This window comes from Corythoichthys intestinalis, chromosome 7, assembly GCF_030265065.1.
Source record: "Corythoichthys intestinalis isolate RoL2023-P3 chromosome 7, ASM3026506v1, whole genome shotgun sequence".
NCBI classification, from domain to species: domain Eukaryota; kingdom Metazoa; phylum Chordata; class Actinopteri; order Syngnathiformes; family Syngnathidae; genus Corythoichthys; species Corythoichthys intestinalis.
This window is the reverse complement of record NC_080401.1, coordinates 27,435,671-27,455,367: the sequence shown is the minus strand read 5'-3', so window position 1 is coordinate 27,455,367 and position 19,697 is coordinate 27,435,671. Positions and strand designations below refer to the sequence as shown.

Below are 19,697 nucleotides of genomic sequence, written 5' to 3'. Positions count from 1 at the left end.
AATTTCACCTGAGTTTTTATTCATTTGTATTTTTACTGTGTTATGTACTACCAACTTACTACTACCGTTTTCTGTGGATGGTAAAAAGATTAAAGAACATGTGCAGCTAGCATAGTAGCATACTATGCTCCAGTTGTGTCCAAATACCTTTGTACTGTTTGACCTGTTGTATCATTCTTTGTTGCAAAAACAAAGCAGACCTTTGAAGTTACTATGGTTAACTTATTTTATGTGCGCTCATGGGACAGGATATCATGTGACTTCAATGCCTTTTTTCTTAGCATATCTATACTTAAGCAACTTCCATCAGGGTTTGAGTTGAGTTTATGATTAGGAGCAGGGCATTATTTCCAGGTTGCTTTTGCTGAGTTTTTTTTTTTTTTTTTAAATTTAAAAAGATGTCTACGCTTAGCGACGTGAACCAGAACAGTGTCGTTATAGGAGCATTAGAGTCTGACACGGTGTGGTCCATGCACAGTTGGTGAGTGTGCACACTGTTTGTGTACTAGGACCACAAAGGGGCCTCTGTTGTTGGCAAACCGCACACATTTCCTCTCACTGTTGACTCAGCAGGTCTGATCATGAATATTCCTGCCTTGTGTCTCCCCTTTAACATTCGCACTCTCTTGTCCTGTTGTTTCTTGTTTTCATCCCTGCTCATCTCTCTGCTGTCTGTCGCTGCACTCATGATTGAATAATTCATGCTTGTTCATTGTGCTAAATGGCTAGTGCACTGCTGTTATGCAGAAGGGTGCATTTCATTATGGCCGCGTCTGTTGCATGTTTGTTCGTTGCATATACTGTATGTGAGTGGGAGGTATGAAGAATTAGGGTACTGCTACAGGAACCAGCAGAAAGCTAGGAGAGAGCATGTTGATAGAAAGAGCTTTCTACTGATTTATTTTTCATTGTCTTAGTGGTGCATAGCCTACCATTGCATACTGTACGTGAGATTGATCAAATACATTCATTCAATACCACCTAATTAACCTAACATACATTGGTCTGGACTATGGACTTTGTCTACCTTTGTTGGAACCATTCAAACACAGCGAGTACATTTTGCTAAATTGATGAAGGTTGTGACCACCTGTTTGTATATTTAGATGGTAAATATAAATAGTTGCAGATGGATAGAAGACCAAACAATGGAGAAAACAATATCCTAAATCAAAATTTATGGCACATTGGTTTTAGCAAACAAATATAGATGTACAGATTGCTCCAACAGTATGCTGGAACATATATGTTCCTGTGAAGTGGGTGTTTTTAAAATCTATTTGTCACACCTCTATTACTAACACTGATGAATGCGAAAGGTAATAATTATCTTTCAGGGGAGATTTGTGTGAATAGAATATTACATATCGTTCCTGAGATAGTGTTGTTTAAAAACAAAATAATTATAGAAAGGTTGCATTAGTCTTGAGTTTTATTCAACCCCTTTTTGAAAGGTATGCGTAATATCCTACTCGCTGTTCTTTTATATTCAGGGAATATTCCTTTACCAAGCAAGAATCATACTGATTATATACCATACTGAGCCACAATAATTCTTTTTTTTCTTCTTTTTTTTTTCTTGCCTTAACAGTACACTGTTAGTTGTGTGTTCAACCGAATTTCTCAACAAAGCCCAAATAGTGCCACCTGCAACAGTTTAGTGCTTTAACTGATCTGTTTAGGAATTCAAATAAAAAAAGTTAAATGTTTATGGTTTCTGCCACCCATCAAAATGGGTCATTTGATCCCCTCAAAATGTAGCGTGCTAGGGTCGCATTGGTGGTCCTTGATGTGACGGAAGTAAAAAACTGATTTTCCCCAGTGTGGGGGGTTGAAGCGCCAAGCACATTTATGAGAAATTGCGAACTGACCTCCATGTCCAGATTATTTGGAGATCCATGCTGTGAAGAGTGCAGACTGTGTTCCACTCCGATTGCTCGTGTCTGTGCACGATCAACCGATTCTGCCTCTGTGTTACTGCGAGCAGGATTAATTTCAATATATAATGATTCTTCCTGTCATAGATTGGAAAAGTGCTCACACAAATATTAAAAAGTACATGTACCTCTATACTTTAGTACAAAAGTAAAAAATATAATTTTGACCGTCCTATACATCGAATTTTTACAAGCTGAGTGCAACCTGTCAAATCGCCACTCAAGTAGTTGTTTTTCTTATTCTTGTGGACTTTTTAACTTTGAAGTCCTTCTCCATTATTGGTGAACCGATTGTCTTAAAACTTGGCAGCAATGTAGCATGGGCTAGTATCTATCGATCCTCGGAGTGCGATTTTTTTCACGTTTTTTTGTGTCAGACCTGATTATTTATTTGTTGACCTATAGACCTGTAGGCCACAATTTAGCCAGTAGGGCATGCGCGCTCGTCATCACAACCTTCATCATGTAGTGTGCTGTAGAACACTTGTCCTTGTTTGTACAGTATGGTAAGGTAAACGTGTTTACTGTACTAATGTTCTCTACCTTGCACCAATAGTTAAATGTGGTCTGAGTAGTTTTTAAGTTTAGACTCACTGTCAGTGAACAATATAGGTGCAGCATGGCCTGCTCTTGTATGAATGTCCCGATTCACTGTATTTTACATGTGGCTGCATTGTCTACAAAGATATAGACCCAAAGCATTGCAAATGCATCCACCCTAATCGTGATTCCCGAAAACACAGTTAGTGACACTCATTGGTGGAGGGGTTTTGTTGTCAAGGACAACACAGCCATGGTTCTGGTTGTTGGTTGGAGGTGAATGGTACATTGCCGCAATGTCTGCAGGGTCATTTAAAATACCGGGTAACATCAGTCTGTCTTGGAGAACTTGTAACAAACTGTGTACATGATTGGTCATTTTTCTTTATTGCAAATGGTAAAAATCTTTTTTATCTATTACAAAAGGTAAAAATCTTTCTTTAGGGCATACACACACTGAAAAAAATGTTGGTACAATAATGGCTGATTAAAAAAAATGTTGGTACTTCTTCATTATTAGAATGAAAAACCCATGATGGACACTGGAATAACTCAAAACTGGTACTGGAATTTGCCACAATGCATATTAGCATGCCACAAAGCTGCTGAAAAATTGTTGGACCTAATTGGAGGTTACTGGCAAGTCACACGTATGTTAAAATAATGCATACGGACCAAAGAACATACGTTGGGGAGGCTAGGCTCAGTGGTAGAGTAGTTGTTCCCCAATCCAGAGGTTGTGGGTTAGATTCCTTGCTCTGGTGACCTTGTCTAAGTATCCCAGAGCAAGTTACTGAAAAGCATGTTCCTCCTCATGCTGTGTCTTCCATAGATAAAAGAGGATAAAGTGTCAAAGCAATTTCAGTGCCTTAAAGTGCCTCTGACATGTGAATTAAAGTCATATTTTGAGAAGATTCGACATTATATATAACAATTAGGCAAGCGCAGATGACAAGAAATGTGTCTTTTAATCTGCCGTTTAGCCCCGCCTGCCATTATCACGCTCTAGCGCCTCCAGCTGTGTGATGACGTCGGAAGTGGAATGATTTCAGCTGATTTAGAATTCCGCCCAGTGGGGAAGATCAAAATGAGGAAAATGTGACAGAGAGCAGCAAAATGTCATCATTGTTTTTAATCTCTGTACTACAATATTTTTACAGGATTTTCTTTTTACCTAAGTATTGTTCCCCACTTGCTAAATAAATTGTTTGGTCATGACAAATAACAGTCTTGTGCTGAATGGAATATGAAATATTAAAAATGCATTTATCCAGTACGATAGGGCTAAATTACTGCATAATGGTCAAAACTGCCTACATCTTAAACCTCCTGAACGGTATTTTATGCCACCGTCCGACTTTTGTCATTTCCCTGCCCGGCTTCGGAGACGGAGGAAAGCGCGTTAACAAAACTTGTGGCATGACAGCTAGGCGACATGCTAACCCGAACTGAATGACTCTTCCAAGTATCTTTCTCACCTTTCGAAAATGAAAAATCACACAAAACTACCCCGACTCATGTCACACATGGTGGCGGGGGTGCTCTTCACCGATCGGCCAGCCCCCGGCAGCGACCAAGTTATGGCTCGGCGTTTTGCTGCGGTCCTGGCAGGCAGGCAGTTGTCGTCGCTGGGGACTGAAAGCCGGAAATAGTGCATTCTCGGTGGACAAACCGGTAGACGTCGGAGCGGGGGGCTGCTCGGGGCCAAGCCGAGGAAAGCACTCTGTAGGCGGGCACGCCTTTTTCGGCCGGCGACCATGGTGTGCGACAAGCCGCTGGCCGTCGGCCGACTGGCCTTCTCGGTGAACAGGGAGTATTGTCACCCGCAAAATGCAAGCCACCTCCTTATTAAAACGTTTGCCATGTTCCCAGTATTTAACATAACATAAAACACGTAATTTACTCACTTCGTAACCAGTTCAGTGGTCTCTAGATTGTCAGACTTGTTCTGCCCATTCTTCACGATAAACACAACTTTTTGGAAATCCAAAAAGCCTCACACCACCCTCCCTGATGTAGCAACAAAAGCCTGCAGCGCAATGGGCTGGCGTGACGCAAAAAATAAACAAATTTAATCTGCAAAATGCAGCTGAATCCGCAGTCCTTTTGCATGCTGTAGTAATGGGTGTATTGTGAAAATATGTCAACCGCTGACGTCACATTCGTCTTTTTTCTCAACCCGAGACTCGAGCCGGAAGTCACTCATTTTCATGGCGCAGGATTAAAAAATTGAATAAATATGTTGATCGCTTCCACACACATCCAAGCAGGCCAATTCATTCAGGAGCATAAAATACCACGTGTAATATGAAATAAACATGCTTTTTTTTGTGTCACAGGCACTTTATAGTTGGAAAGGCATACAAGTGTAACTCAATTTGCCATTTACCTTGAAATCACAAGACTATTAAGGCATTCAAAGTGAAATATGCTGCACAATGTCAGAAATCTTGCCCACAATCACAGATAAAGGGTCCCCGGATAAGTATAGACCCTACTCACGTGACGTCACAGCCACGCCCCCGCGCCATGATGTCCGGATACTAGTCATGTTAATGCATTAGCGCTTCGTAAATTCCTCCTATTATGGCGTGTTTTTCTGCTCGTTAACATTAATAATCAAAACGGTGAAGTCGTGTGTGGCGGTCAGTTGCAAAAACAGAGAAGATAGACGGAGAGACTTGAATTTTTACCGTATTCCGAGAGACCCGAAGAGGAGACCGACATTGACTGCTGCAATTCGACGAGAAAACTGGGCTCCAAACGACTACCGCAGATTATGTAGTAGTCATTTTATATCTGGTAAGATGCATTTAATATATATTTAGAGGGTTTTGGGCTGACAACCACAATTAAGATCATTGCTAGGCTAATCGTCGACAACATACACGTATGTATGTAGTCAGAGTGCTATCGCTAAACCATATAAACATTAAAAGCCCTAGCTCCATTGACAAATGACATGAAATACATTAGACTTGACAGTGGATGTTAGCAAGAACAAAAGATTTTGAATTGAAAATTTAGTAACTCACCTTCCGAGCACAAGATTCCTGCCGAATTTTCGTGTACGAGGACCTGTTTCACCCAACCAGCAACGTAGCATTTATAAGCCTCCAAGCTCTTAAAGTTTTTCAAACTTTCGTGAGAATAGGCTGATTTTGTGTGGACAAGATAGTTGTAAATATCAGGATGTCAGATGTCAGGCGAAGCCAGCGGGTCGAAAAACATCGATTTAGGCATCAAATACGGATCTGGCGAATGGATAAACTGAAGCTTTTCCACGTAACGCCTTTTATGCAACGGATCCAATGAGTTTACAGCGTCAGATAACACCGGGGCTTCCATGAATTGCTCTATAACTTGCTCGACTAATTGAAAACAATGAGAATAGGTCTGAAAAAGAGGTACAATATGGCGGCCGGAAACAGCGACACGCCCATTTTGTGACGTAGGTGAGTAGGGTCTATATAACCAACCCACAGCTAAATATAAAATAAAAAAAATTCCAAATGTGAATTTTTGTTCAATTTTTTTGCTCTTACTGTTCTGTGTGAGAATATTCCAAATTGTCTTTTTGTTGCAGGTACACTAAAGGTGAATTGGATATTGCCTATATCACAACACGAATCATAGGCAAGTACACAGAATCACAAGTATGCCTGACTATCGCTGGAATCATCTCATGTTTGTTATGATCATATACCGGTTATTATTATTTCACTGTCCATTTGTTGAATAAGACAAAAAGACTTAGATAATAAAGTAGATAATAATATTGATTAGATGTGTAAATCGATTAAAAAGCAATGTAATTAATCAGAGGCTTCGGAATTAAATAATCTTGATTACCGGTAATCACAGTTAAATCGCAGAGCAATGTATGTTCCAAAAAGCTTTTTTTTTTTTTTTTTTTTTATTTGAAAGAATTTAAGTGGATTAATGAATAAAATACTGTAATATACTATAGAAAATTTTACTTAATTGCATTTAATATAAAACCGTAGAAAAACAATTGCCTGGGATTTATTTTTTCCCACGGATTGATTTTAATGTGAAGACTTATTTTGACATACTGTTTTAAAGAGCTGGTCATAGTAAATTATGTAAAAAAATAGCACATTCTATATTTAATATAATTTTAAACAAACCCACCTTTTTTTTCTAGATGAAATTTGCAAGTATATTCAGATTTCTCTCCCTTCAGCAAAGCTACCAAGTGCATCAGCTTAATCGGTGTACCAGAAAATTGTGCATTGTCCGTGTTGTTTAAAGGTTTCATGATTTAAACATGACCTGCAATTAGAATGCGTTAATTTCCTTAACTCTGTAAATATTCTGTAATTAATTAATTATAACTAACTCATTAAAGTCCTATCCCTATTAATGTTTTTTTAATGAAAATTGCTGTACTTGAATTCAGAATACCACTTACTGAAAGAAAGTTGACTAAAAGAAAAGGGCAACAGTTAATTGCTGAGTTTGCGTGAACAATGCTCTCCACGCTGTTATTATTATTATTATCCTTTATAGTAATTTATTCTTTACTTTACTCCTCTTGACTGTAGTACAGCTGTGACTATTTTTTAGAAATTTGAAAGAAAGATGCAATTTAAATAAATTTTGCTCCTGCGTTATTTTTCAGTGATGACCTACCCAGCCGAGTCGGTGCAGATTGGCTACCAGAACCATGTGGAAGACATCCGATCCTTCCTCGACGGCCGCCATGCTGACCACTATACTGTCTTCAACCTGTCGCAACGCAACTACCGTGGAGCCAAATTCTCCAACAGGGTAAAATAATTGCCTCATGCACTTACAGTAGGATAACCGCTTAGTTTGTGTCCTCCAAATAAAACCATTTTTGATTAAATTCATTTTGTGAATTACATATTTACAAGAACATTGCTAATCTAAATGAATGTGATTATTTTCTAAACCAATGCAATACTATTGCTTCAAAATGGAAGTGAGTGTTAAGTTATTTTGTCTACATGTGCCATACGATTGGCTAGTATTACTCGGTCTAAAATCTAATGGTCGCCCAAGACTCTACTTACTATTCTTTTATTTTTCACTGACCAATTTGTGAGCTTGATGATTCATATAAAGTTTTTGCACATAAGCCACCCAAACTATAACACTTACCTGAAAGCAATTGTGGAATGAACGTGGCCTAGATAAGCTGCCTGTGGATCCTATTGCTCCTTCACAAATGACAGCTTGTGTTGTGCTGCCCGCCTGCTGCTCCTGTGCTCTAACATAGACTTATGATATCGACAGGACATGGGGCGCGGGGCCGATTAATAGGGGGCCTGCATTGTTGGCGTGGCTGTCAAAGCTGACCGAGTAGAATAACAGACAAAGTTCTTGTGAATAAATGCTTAAATCGCTGAATTCTTTATAGATATGGAAGTAAAACAGTCTCGATTCTTGGTTAAAAGCAAAAAAAAAAAAAAAAAAAAAAACGCAGTCAGCATTTATTTTACGTAAATATGTCGAAGTATGATGCTAGTCTGTTAGTCAATGTGGCGGCCGCAATATGTAAACAGAGCTCTTCCTGTGAAAATTCTTGTGAATAAATGCTTAAATCCCTGAAATTTTTTATAGATATGGACGTAAAACAGTCTCGATTCTTGGTTAAAAGCACAAAAAACCATGCTGTTAGCATTTATTTTATGTACATTTGTCAAAGGACGATGCTAGTCTGTTAGTCAATGTGGCGGCCACCGTATGTAAACAGTGCTTTTCCTGTGAAAATTCTTGTGAATAAATGCTTAAATCCCTGAATTCTTTATAGATATTGACGTAAAACAGTATCGATTCTGAAATTTGAAAATTCTTTTGAAAAAACAAATAATTACCTTAAATCCTCGAACAAATCACTCCTGAGACAGTCCTTCCTGTTTGTATGTGGTACAGCTTTCCTACTTTTTCAACATAAATCTGGCATTGGATCGCTGCATGTGTCACTGCGACTGACTGCGAATAACTGAAGCGGATTGTGGGATGGCCCCCTTCTTGAAGGCGTGGCTCAGTGAAGGTCGAATCTGACCCGTCAATATCATTATGAAGTTTATGGCTCTAACATGCATATTTTTCTTCTCGCCATGCGTTTTATTTTCTCGCTAATTTTCCGCCGTCGTTCTCCTCCTCTTTCTTGCACTTCATATTTGTACTCTGTGTTTTGCCATCCATGCCTTTGTCCCTCTTCCCCTCCCGCTCCAGGTTTCAGAGTGTAATTGGCCTGCTCGCCAGGCTCCCAGCCTCCACAACCTCTTTGCTGTATGTAAGAACATGCACAACTGGCTCAAACAGAACCCCAAGAATGTGTGTGTCATCACCTGCTCGGTAAGATGATATCCGTAGCACTCAGTGACGTGCGGTGAGGTTCACGGTTGGTGTGGCACTGACTCCTTTAGTGTCAGATTTCCAAATATATAAACCAAAAAGGGTAGGTTATTCAATTGGCTACTGGTTATTTCATATCTCATCAGCATTCTTCACAAAACACGCACACACGGTACATATTATCGATATGTAAAAGTAAGAAAATAACATGCATTCGCTCTACACCCTCAATGTGTTGGTCGTCGCAATTCTATAATTCATGCAACATAAATGAGAGTAAAGAGTGGTGTACAAAACCACAGAATTCAATTCTGACCTTTAGTGAAATATTCAGTTGTTTTTAAAACTTTTAATTCTGATACTTTAATCAATTTTACGACGGAGGATTAGGGCCAAATCAAGGAGAGAGAGAAAAAAAAAAGAAAAGGACGAGATTAAAACCGTACTGGTACTACAAGACTAAACTCATTACATAGCGTAACCGCTACGCACATTACGTACATGTACCGTAGCTGAGCGCTACGACGAAGCATCAATATAAAGCAATCTATTGATTATAATTTTATGTAGATGATCCAAAAGATAACGTGTTTCTTTATTTATGAAGCAAATTATAAAATATAGGCTCAGGAAAAGCACAATATCACCCGAATACGCTATGACGTCACTTACGGCGTACGTAACGTTATATTGACTTGGAACAACAGCGTGCATCTCGAGAGCGGTGGTGATTCTGTACTTCTGGATTGTTTCAAAAAGACGTTTTGGTGCATTGGCATCAAATTACAATCAATATAAAGAGTCATACACGTCGTGGCTCCCAGCCAAGGTAGGGTAACTTGTTATTTTAAGTACTTGATATAATATCCGTCGTAATCACACACAAAGCTTTCACTTCATTAAGTTTTCACCGTCAATTGCAGCCAATGAGAAAATACTGTGATAGGGCCAAATGTACGTTTTATTTATATTAAAAGGTAATACTCAAACGTACGTTTTGCTCGATGTATTTATATTAAAAGTAATAATTTATGTATCGTGAATCTTCACAATTCTTCTACATGGTGTGTCTGTATATCCATTTTTCATAGTTCTTCCCGAGCGCTTACATGTTTTGCATCTTCTCATTTTTGTCTTCCGAGTTCCCGATTTTCTTGTTTATTCAATTCCACCGATCCAAGATGGCAAAGAACTTGTTGGAAATTGTGACTTTCCTGAGACGTCGGAGTGTATCAGAGGAAACAATCAATTGGATTGAACAGCAAAAGGTATTTCTTACTTTTTTTTTTACCTTTTCATCAGTCAGTTCATGTCATTTGTAAATAACAATGTTTCAATATGCATTTGTTTCGACTATTTCTCCGTCACTTGTTACTTTTCTCATCCGCCTCTCCTCCTATGCACTTTCCTCTTACCATCCCCATCTTCTCACCTGCTTCTCTACTTCACTTCTCACACAGTATCTCGCAAAAGTGAGTGCACCCCTCGTATTTCTGCAGTATTTAATTGTCCTTTCACGGGACAACACTGAAGATATGGCTTTTTCAAAAGGTGAAAACGAGTCGGTGTACATCTAATAATACAGTGTAAATGTATTCTCTCAAAATACATTCATTAATGTTTAAACCACTGGCAACAAAAGTGAGTACACCCTAAGTGAAAAATCCCCAAATCAGTACGCCCTTTTCCCTCCCCAGCGTAACGTGAATCATTAGTGTTACGTGATCTTAGGTGAAAATACTGTAGGGAGCAATAGTGTTAAATGTGGTATTACTGCTCCTCTCTGGTTCAACATTAATGGCTGTATTCAGAGACAGATCTTCAGTTTCGTGGGATACTGTACCTTCTCTTTTCCTACAAATCTCCTCCTCATTTCTCCTCATTACCCCCTGAGCATTATTGTTACCTAGGAGTGATGTATACTAGGGCTGAACGATATTGGAAAAAACTGACATTTCGACTCTATAGGGGTTTACGATGTATGTTGTGATATTGAAACGAAAAGAATTTTCACCAAAGAACTTGCATAGCTCTATTTGGGAAGACTTTGGTTGACTCACCATGACAACACTGTATTCATATGATACCGTTAAATCCAGGCTAAGGTGGTTCATCTGTGAATGATGAAGATTGCTGCAAATAAAAGGAATCCAGGAGGACATGTCTCTGCACTATTGCTGCTTTTATGATGCAAAACAAAAATATACATGGCTAAAAAAATAATAATAATGAAATAAAACAATCACACGTCCTGCGATGGGACAATTGCGCTTGCGCACATTGCAATGGCGATGTTCAAACGATATATTGTGCAGGCCTAACGTATAGCCATTTTAACTAAAATTGAGAAATGAAAATCGGGAAATTTGGAACGTTCTGGATATCAGTGGACTTAATAGTGTTATGAAATGGAGTTCTGGATGAAAGTTACGTTGTCCTTTTTTTTCTTTGTTATGATGATGTGTCTGTCTTATTTTCAGATTGACAGCGAGGTCATCCTACTGATGGAAGATGCTCAACTGGCGAATTATCTCCCATCATATGGAGACAGGATTGCTCTCTTTAACTTTTGCAATCACCAACCACAGTCATCAAAGCGAAAGCAGGGACTGTTTGAAAAGCTAAGTGAGAAGCTCAAACTTAGAAAGGAAAACCATACAGAGAGTGAGGAAGCAACCACCTCCAATAAAACAAAAAGACCTAAACCAAAAACAAGAAAGCTTGAAATAGGGTGGATTCACACTGAAGGCCAACTGACCAAACAAATCAGAGCAAAACAAGGCGGAGGGACAAGAAAGATCTCAATTCGAAGTGAAGAAGGTTATAGTGAGATACTAAAACAAGGAAAAGTCACTTTTCTTTCGATACTTTTCTAGTCGATATTTTGACGACGAATGTTGCTGTCTGATTCCATTCAGTTTTAAATACTCAAACTGTTCTTTTTAAAATCACTCCATGAAGGGAATACTGTATTCACATAAAGATAATCAGAAACACAATTGTTCAATACCAACGTTTACAGTTTTACTACGTTAAATGTACAGTAGTCTGCTACTGCACCATATTTACAGAGATGACAGTTTTACTGTTACACGTACAGTATATATCACATTACGATGTTGTGTACGATGTTACAGTGAATCTTTAAAGAAGACCAGTATTACAATGCTACATGTAAACAGTATATGTAACTGTTACAAATCATTCTTATTATTTACAATGTACCATTATTTACAATGTTATATGTGTATATATATACAGTGGGGAGAACAAGTATTTGATACACTGACAATGGGAAAACCCATTGGCAGTGTATCAAATACTTGTTCTCCCCACTGTATGTAACAGTGGCTTGGTAATGTAACTGTTTAACAGGTAATTATGCTATTTACAGATAATGTGAATCATTGCTTTAAATTTCACTGCTGCTTTCTTGGGGACCTTGGCTGAGTGAACATTTCAAAGGGTCGCTCGCATTTGTTTGTTTTTTTCCACAAGTTCCATTTACTTTATATGTTCAATAAAAGGTTGTGAATACGTCTACATTTTACTGTGGAACATCCATAAAGCATAGAGGAATGCCATTTCCAATATTTCCACACTTTATATATGTTCGACTATTTCATTCCTTAGTCGTGAATAGAGTTCTACTGCAGCATATGCATCTGATGGAGCATTCCAGCCATTTTCCTCCATAAGGAGAGTGCAAAGCTCAAAAACCGTCTCATCGCAGGGATATGGCCCTTTCGGGGTGCAATACTCCTTGCAAACAGCTATTTCCTTAGCATGGACAGGCTGCAGTTTGTCGTCTGCTGCATACAGCCATGCCATGCTGAACATGAGGATGGGCCGTCCTCCAGGCGTCCCATGGGCAGATCTTGGTCGTATTTGGTGTGTGTTCCAGCTCCTTACCACTTCATCCTATTCATCCTGCATGACAATTAATAAACAATTGATAATCAATCAACAGAACCACTGTAAACTTTTTTAACTGTAGTTGTGAAAAAGTAGCCTTACGTCACATTTCATTCTCGAAGTAACAGTGTGACTTTTATTCTCGAAGTAACAGTGTGACTTTTAATCTCATAGTAACAATTGGAGTTCTATTCTCGTACTAATAGGGTGACATTTTTCTCGTACTGTTACTTCAAGAATAAAAGTCGTATTATTTCGTTGGGCTAATGCTACTTACAGGGAGCTACGACAAAGTGTTGATAGCCTGTAAATAATGATGTAGATGAGCCAAAATATGAAGGATTTCCTTTTCCTTATTTGTAGATCCGATTCAAAAACACAAGACGCTTTCAATACAAAACAGTGTAAAAGCGACGTCAGGTAAGTAGCATTAGGACAACGAAATAATATGACTTTTATTCTTGAAGTAACAGTACGAGAAAAATGTCACCCTATTAGTACGAGAATAGAACTCCAATTGTTACTATGAGATTAAAAGTCACACTGTTACTTCGAGAATAAAAGTCATACTGTTACTTCGAGAATAAAAGTCATACAGTTACTTCGAGAATAAAAGTCATACTGTTACTTCCACTACGAGAAATGACATGTTGCACCTCCATCACAGAGGTTAAAAAGGAATAGTTCATGTTTATAGTTGTAATCTATTCTATTTAAATTAACAAAGGAAGTTATTGCCCATGTACTGTAATAATATCAACAAAGATTGGGACAGACAGAGAGTGAGACATAAAGAGGAGGAATAATAAACATACACAGAGATATATAGCAGGCGAATTGATGGGAATAATCCAATATCATTTATAAAAATACTTTGAAACATCTGCCAAAACGAAATGTGACGTAAGGCTACTTTTTCACAACTACAGTTAAAAAAGTTTACAGTGGTTCTATTGATTGGTTATCAATTGTTTATTAATTGTCATGCAGGATGAATAGGATGAAGTGGTAAGGAGCTGGAACACACACCAAATACGACCAAGATCTGCCCATGGGACGCCTGGAGGACGGCCCATCCTCATGTTCAGCATGGCATGGCTGTATGCAGCAGACGACAAACTGCAGCCTGTCCATGCTAAGGAAATAGCTGTTTGCAAGGAGTATTGCACCCCGAAAGGGCCATATCCCTGCGATGAGACGGTTTTTGAGCTTTGCACTCTCCTTATGGAGGAAAATGGCTGGAATGCTCCTTCAGATGCATATGCTGCAGTAGAACTCTATTCACGATTAAGGAATGAAATAGTCAAACATACATAAAGTGTGGAAATATTGGAAATGGCATTCCTCTATGCTTTATGGATGTACCACAGTAAAATGTAGATGTATTTACAACCTTTTATTGAACAAATAAAGTAAATAGAACTTGTGGGAAAAAAACAAACAAATGCGAGCGACCCTTTGAAATGTTCACTCAGCCAAGGTCCCCAAGAAAGAAGCAGTGAAATTTTAAGCAATGATTCACATTATCTGTAAATAGCACAATTAACTGTTAAACAGTTACATTACCAAGCCAATGTTACATAAATATACATATAACATGGTATATAATGGTAAATTGTAAATAATAAGAATGATTTGTAACACAGTTACATATACTGTTTACATGTAGCATTGTAATACTGGTCTTCTTTAAAGGTTAACTGTAACATCGTACACAACATCGTAATGTGATATATACTGTACGTGTAACAGTAAAACTCATCTATGTAAATATGGTGCAGTAGCAGACTACTGTACATTTAACGTAGTAAAACTGTAAATGTTGGTATTGAACAATTGTGTTTCTGATTATCTTTATGTGAATACAGTATTCCCTTCATGGAGTGATTTTGAAAAGAACAGTTTGAGTATTTCAAACTGAATGGAATCAGACAGCAACATCTGTCGTCAAAATATCGACTAGAAAAGTATCGAAAGAAAAGTGACTTTTCCTTGTTTTAGTATCTCACTATAACCTTCTTCACTTCGAATTGAGATCTTTCTTGTCCCTCCGCCTTGTTTTGCTCTGATTTGTTAGGTCAGTTGGCCTTCAGTGTGAATCCACCCTATTTCAAGCTTTCTTGTTTTTGGTTTAGGTCTTTTTGTTTTATTGGAGGTGATTGCTTCCTCACTCTCTGTATGGTTTTCCTTTCTAAGTTTGAGCTTCTCACTTAGCTTTTCAAATAGTCCCTGCTTTCGCTTTGATGACTGTGGTTGGTGATTGCAAAAGTTAAAGAGAGCAATCCTGTCTCCATATGATGGGAGATAATTCGCCAGTTGAGCATCTTCCATCAGTAGGATGACCTCGCTGTCAATCTGAAAATAAGACAGACACATCATCATAATAAAGAAAAAAAAGGACAACGTAACTTTCATCCAGAACTCTATTTCATAACACTATTAAGTCCACTGATTTCCAGAACGTTCCAAATTTCCCGATTTTCATTTCTCAATTTTAGTTAAAATGGCTATACATTAGGCCTGCACAATATATAGTTTGAACATCGCCATTGCAATGTGCGCAAGCACAATTGTCCCATCGCAGGACGTGTGATTGTTTTATTTCATTATTATTATTTTTTTGGACATGTATATTTTTGTTTTGCATCATAAAAGCAGCAATAGTGCAGAGACATGTCCTCCTGGATTCCTTTTATTTGCAGCAATCTTCATCATTCACAGATGAACCACCTTAGCCTGGATTTAACGGTATCATATGAATACAGTGTTGTCAAGGTGAGTCAACCAAAGTCTTCCCAAATAGAGCTATGCAAGTTCTTTGGTGAAAATTCTTTTCGTTTCAATATCACAACATACATCGTAAACCCCTATAGAGTCTAAATGTCAGTTTTTTCCAATATCGTTCAGCCCTAGTATACATCACTCCTAGTTAACTATAATGCTCAGGGGGTAATGAGGAGAAAGGAGGAGGAGATTTGTAGGAAAAGAGAAGGTACAGTATCCCACGAAACTGCAGATCTGTCTCTGAATACAGCCAATAATGTTGAACGAGAGAGGAGCAGTAATACCACATTTGACACTCTTGCTCCCTACAGTATTTGCACCTAAGATCACGTAACACTAATGATTCACGTTACGCTGGGGAGGGAAAAAGGTGTACTGATTTGGGGATTTTTCACTTGAGTGTACTCACTTTTGTTGCCAGTGGTTTAAACATTAATGGCTGTATTTTGAGAGAATATATTTACACTGTATTATTAGATGTACACCGACTCGTTTTCACCTTTTGAAAAAGCCATATCTTCAGTGTTGTCCCGTGAAAGGACAATTAAATACTGCAGAAATACGAGGGGTGCACTCACTTTTGTGAGATACTGTGTGAGAAGTGAGGTAGAGAAGCAGGTGAGAAGATGGGGATGGTAAGAGGAAAGTGCATATGAGGAGAGGCGGATGAGAAAAGTAACAAGAGACGGAGAAATAGTCGAAACAAATGCATATTGAAACATTGTTATTTACAAATGACATGAACTGACTGATGAAAAGGTAAAAAAAAGTAAGAAATACCTTTTGCTGTTCAATCCAATTGATTGTTTCCTCTGATACACTCCGACGTCTCAGGAAAGTCACAATTTCCAACAAGTTCTTTGCCATCTTGGATCGGTGGAATTGAATAAACAAGAAAATCGGGAACTCGGAAGACAAAAATGAGAAGATGCAAAACATGTAAGCGCTCGGGAAGAACTATGAAAAATGGATATACAGACACACCATGTAGAAGAATTGTGAAGATTCACGATACATAAATTATTACTTTTAATATAAATACATCGAGCAAAACGTACGTTTGACTATTACCTTTTAATATAAATAAAACGTACATTTGGCCCTATCACAGTATTTTCTCATTGGCTGCAATTGACGGTGAAAACTTAATGAAGTGAAAGCTTTGTGTGTGATTACGACGGATATTATATCAAGTACTTAAAATAACAAGTTACCCTACCTTGGCTGGGAGCCACGACGTGTATGACTCTTTATATTGATTGTAATTTGATGCCAATGCACCAAAACGTCTTTTTGAAACAATCCAGAAGTACAGAATCACCACCGCTCTCGAGATGCACGCTGTTGTTCCAAGTCAATATAACGTTACGTACGCCGTAAGTGACGTCATAGCGTATTCGGGTGATATTGTGCTTTTCCTGAGCCTATATTTTATAATTTGCTTCATAAATAAAGAAACACGTTATCTTTTGGCTCATCTACATAAAATTATAATCAATAGATTGCTTTATATTGATGCTTCGTCGTAGCGCTCAGCTACGGTACATGTACGTAATGTGCGTAGCGGTTACGCTATGTAATGAGTTTAGTCTTGTAGTACCAGTACGGTTTTAATCTCGTCGTCCTTTTTCTTTTTTTTTTTTTTTCTCTCCTTGATTTGGCCCTAATCCTCCGTCGTACAATTTATTACAGATTGCTAAAAAAAAAGTGTGAAAAGAAAAACAAAGAATATTTTATTTAAGGCCAAAATTTAGTTTTTAAATATTCTATTGTATTTTTCTTGGTCTAAGCTCTTTTTTTATTTTTTTAATTTATTTTTTATAAGATTGAAATGAAAACTGTTTGTGATCTTGCACCTGTCCTTCACCACAAAAACTGGCGTTACTTTGGAAGGGCATAAGTTTGGTCTCAACATTCGTAGGGACGATATAACAGCATAACCTGCATGTAGGTACACTTTTTGCTGGGGACGGGACATTAATTAGACCAAACAGATTGGATGAAGGGGGCAAAGGGCCACATTTCTCATGTATATGAACCTAATCAATTAATAGGCAAAATGATCAATGCAAAATAAATCCTTATCTTCTGATAACTTTTACATGCATTGGTTCAGATGATACACTGTTCGATTCAAACCTTTGTTTTCAAAAAATACTAAAGAAACATTTTGAAAACTTCCTGAATAAATGTCTGTTTTTTATTAGCAAACATAAACATAATGAAAATAATTCACTTAATAATGGCAGGGTCAATTCTATCCTTACAACATATGGAACTATTGAAAGATCTAAATTCTCTATATAACTGAACATTATATCATGCAAAAAAGGTAAGGTTGCTTAAACGTTGGTGGGGACAATTTTAGCATCCTGAAAAGTTGGTAGTGTTATGTCCCTACCGTCCCTATGCAAACCTACGCCCTTTTTGTAAAAGTCCTCCTTATTTTCCTTTACTTAAAAAAAATCTCTCCGCCTCAATGGAGAGGATTGCTTCAATTAGATCGTTCTGTGTTCTATTTGACAAGCCAGAAAACACAGTGGATGTGTCCAAAAGTCTAGCTAACCTTTCATCTTTCTCAGCAAAACCATGTAATCGTTCTACATATATGCCACGTTTAGAAGAGCTACACGCTCATCGTTACCACGAAATGTTAACTCCTGTTTAGCTAGGATGCAGGTTGCATTAATGAGGTCTTTCAAACTCTTTTCTTTACCTTAGCACTGAGGATGCTACCGTTGAGCTTCCGCTGTTCGTCAAAGCCAAATCGATCCTTGAGCTTCCAAAAGTTTTTAAAGCAATCAGGCTTTGAATGTGAGTGGTCGAGCTCTCGTGTTTGCTGAGGCTTCGTGGTAGTTTTTTAATGTCACAATATCTCGTGTTAGTCCAGACATTGGCACAAGTTGAAAAGAAAAGGCAGGGAAAGCAGCAAAGGCGATTTTTCGAAGGACAGCCACATAGCCAGTCTTTTCGGGTGTACCAGTCCGTTTGAAAAGCGCGAGTTATCTTCTGTCTCGTTGTTTGAAGCAAACCTTTTAGCTCCGGTGTTGTGTTAACCGCGTCCACTTTTAACGGAAAGTCCAGTTTCACGTACGCCCCCTGGCAGTGCGGCAGAGTACTATCTGCCGCAACCTGTGCCTTTTCACTGCGGTTTTATTTCCCATCAGCAAAACTAAATATGTCGCTAACAAGCATTAAACTTTAAGGGATAAAGACATTAGCCAGACTGTGGAAAATCAGGTCAAATAAACGTATCTGGAAACATTATAATGGCGACATGCAGATGTACGGCAACCAGCACGCTCCAATTCCATGTATCAACCCAGTTTGTTGTGGATTGCGCAATCAGAGGTGAGGCTTTACTCGTTGCTGCCGCACCTCTCGTTTCATTTCTTTATTTGAACAGGAAATGGGCAAATTCAGCGATTTTGACTATAAAAAATGTTTGAAATGAGTCATACATAAAAATGTAAAAATATAAATTTGATGCTATAATTATTTTTTTGTCATGATGACAGGTGAGGCTCTGCCTCACCTGCCTCCCCTGACCGCACGTCACTGAATTAGCACTATATCAGTAATAAAGATTAAAAAAACATTTGAAAAATGGTTGTCACTTGAAATTAGTAAGGTTATATAAATTTGTTTGAAAAAAAGAAAAAAACCATTTGCGTAAAGATAGTCATTATAGACACTGGTACAGCTAAACATTCTTTAAAGTGATCCTCTACCTTAAAGACATGTAGGCTCTAATAAACCACAATTGTTCTCTTGTACTAAAATATGTTGTTAGAAACACATAAAATGTAAAATCAATGGCAATATTTTATAGTATTTACTACATATTTTGATCCTTAGTTGGCGCCGTGGTTTGCGGGCTCGCAGTGATGATGTCATTGGGATCTTTCCAAATGTGTAGCGTGTTCAACAATTGCTTATTGCTGGCTAAACTCGCGAAGTAAAATGCCACGATGTGCTGCTTTTGGATGCAATTTTCAGTCAAATGGAAACAAGGGGAGTGAAGTGAATGGTCAAGGTGGAATTATTATTTTTAGTGAATAAATGTGCATAAGTGGAAGCTTCTCCCCTTTTTGGTCCCTGTATGCACGTATCCTAACCACCACACTACAACTGGCGCCCGAACATTTTTCCTGGATCCTCAGTCAAGTA

The 19,697-nt window shown here is 38.1% G+C and overlaps 1 protein-coding gene across 4 annotated transcripts in view; it reads left to right on the top strand.

Moving 5' to 3' along the window:
- Window positions 1-19,697, top strand: part of dnajc6 (DnaJ (Hsp40) homolog, subfamily C, member 6) — a 76,129-nt gene that overhangs the window by 18,884 nt on the left and 37,548 nt on the right. For 3 of the 4 annotated variants that reach the window (XM_057840866.1, XM_057840865.1, XM_057840864.1), the window contains 3 exons: window positions 6,064-6,113; window positions 7,123-7,271; window positions 8,706-8,828. In XM_057840866.1, the coding sequence (XP_057696849.1) occupies window positions 6,064-6,113; window positions 7,123-7,271; window positions 8,706-8,828 (322 nt within the window). Of the gene's footprint in view, window positions 1-274; window positions 482-6,063; window positions 6,114-7,122; window positions 7,272-8,705; window positions 8,829-19,697 lie in introns of those variants that run through there. The other variant, XM_057840867.1, reaches the window with a different exon arrangement.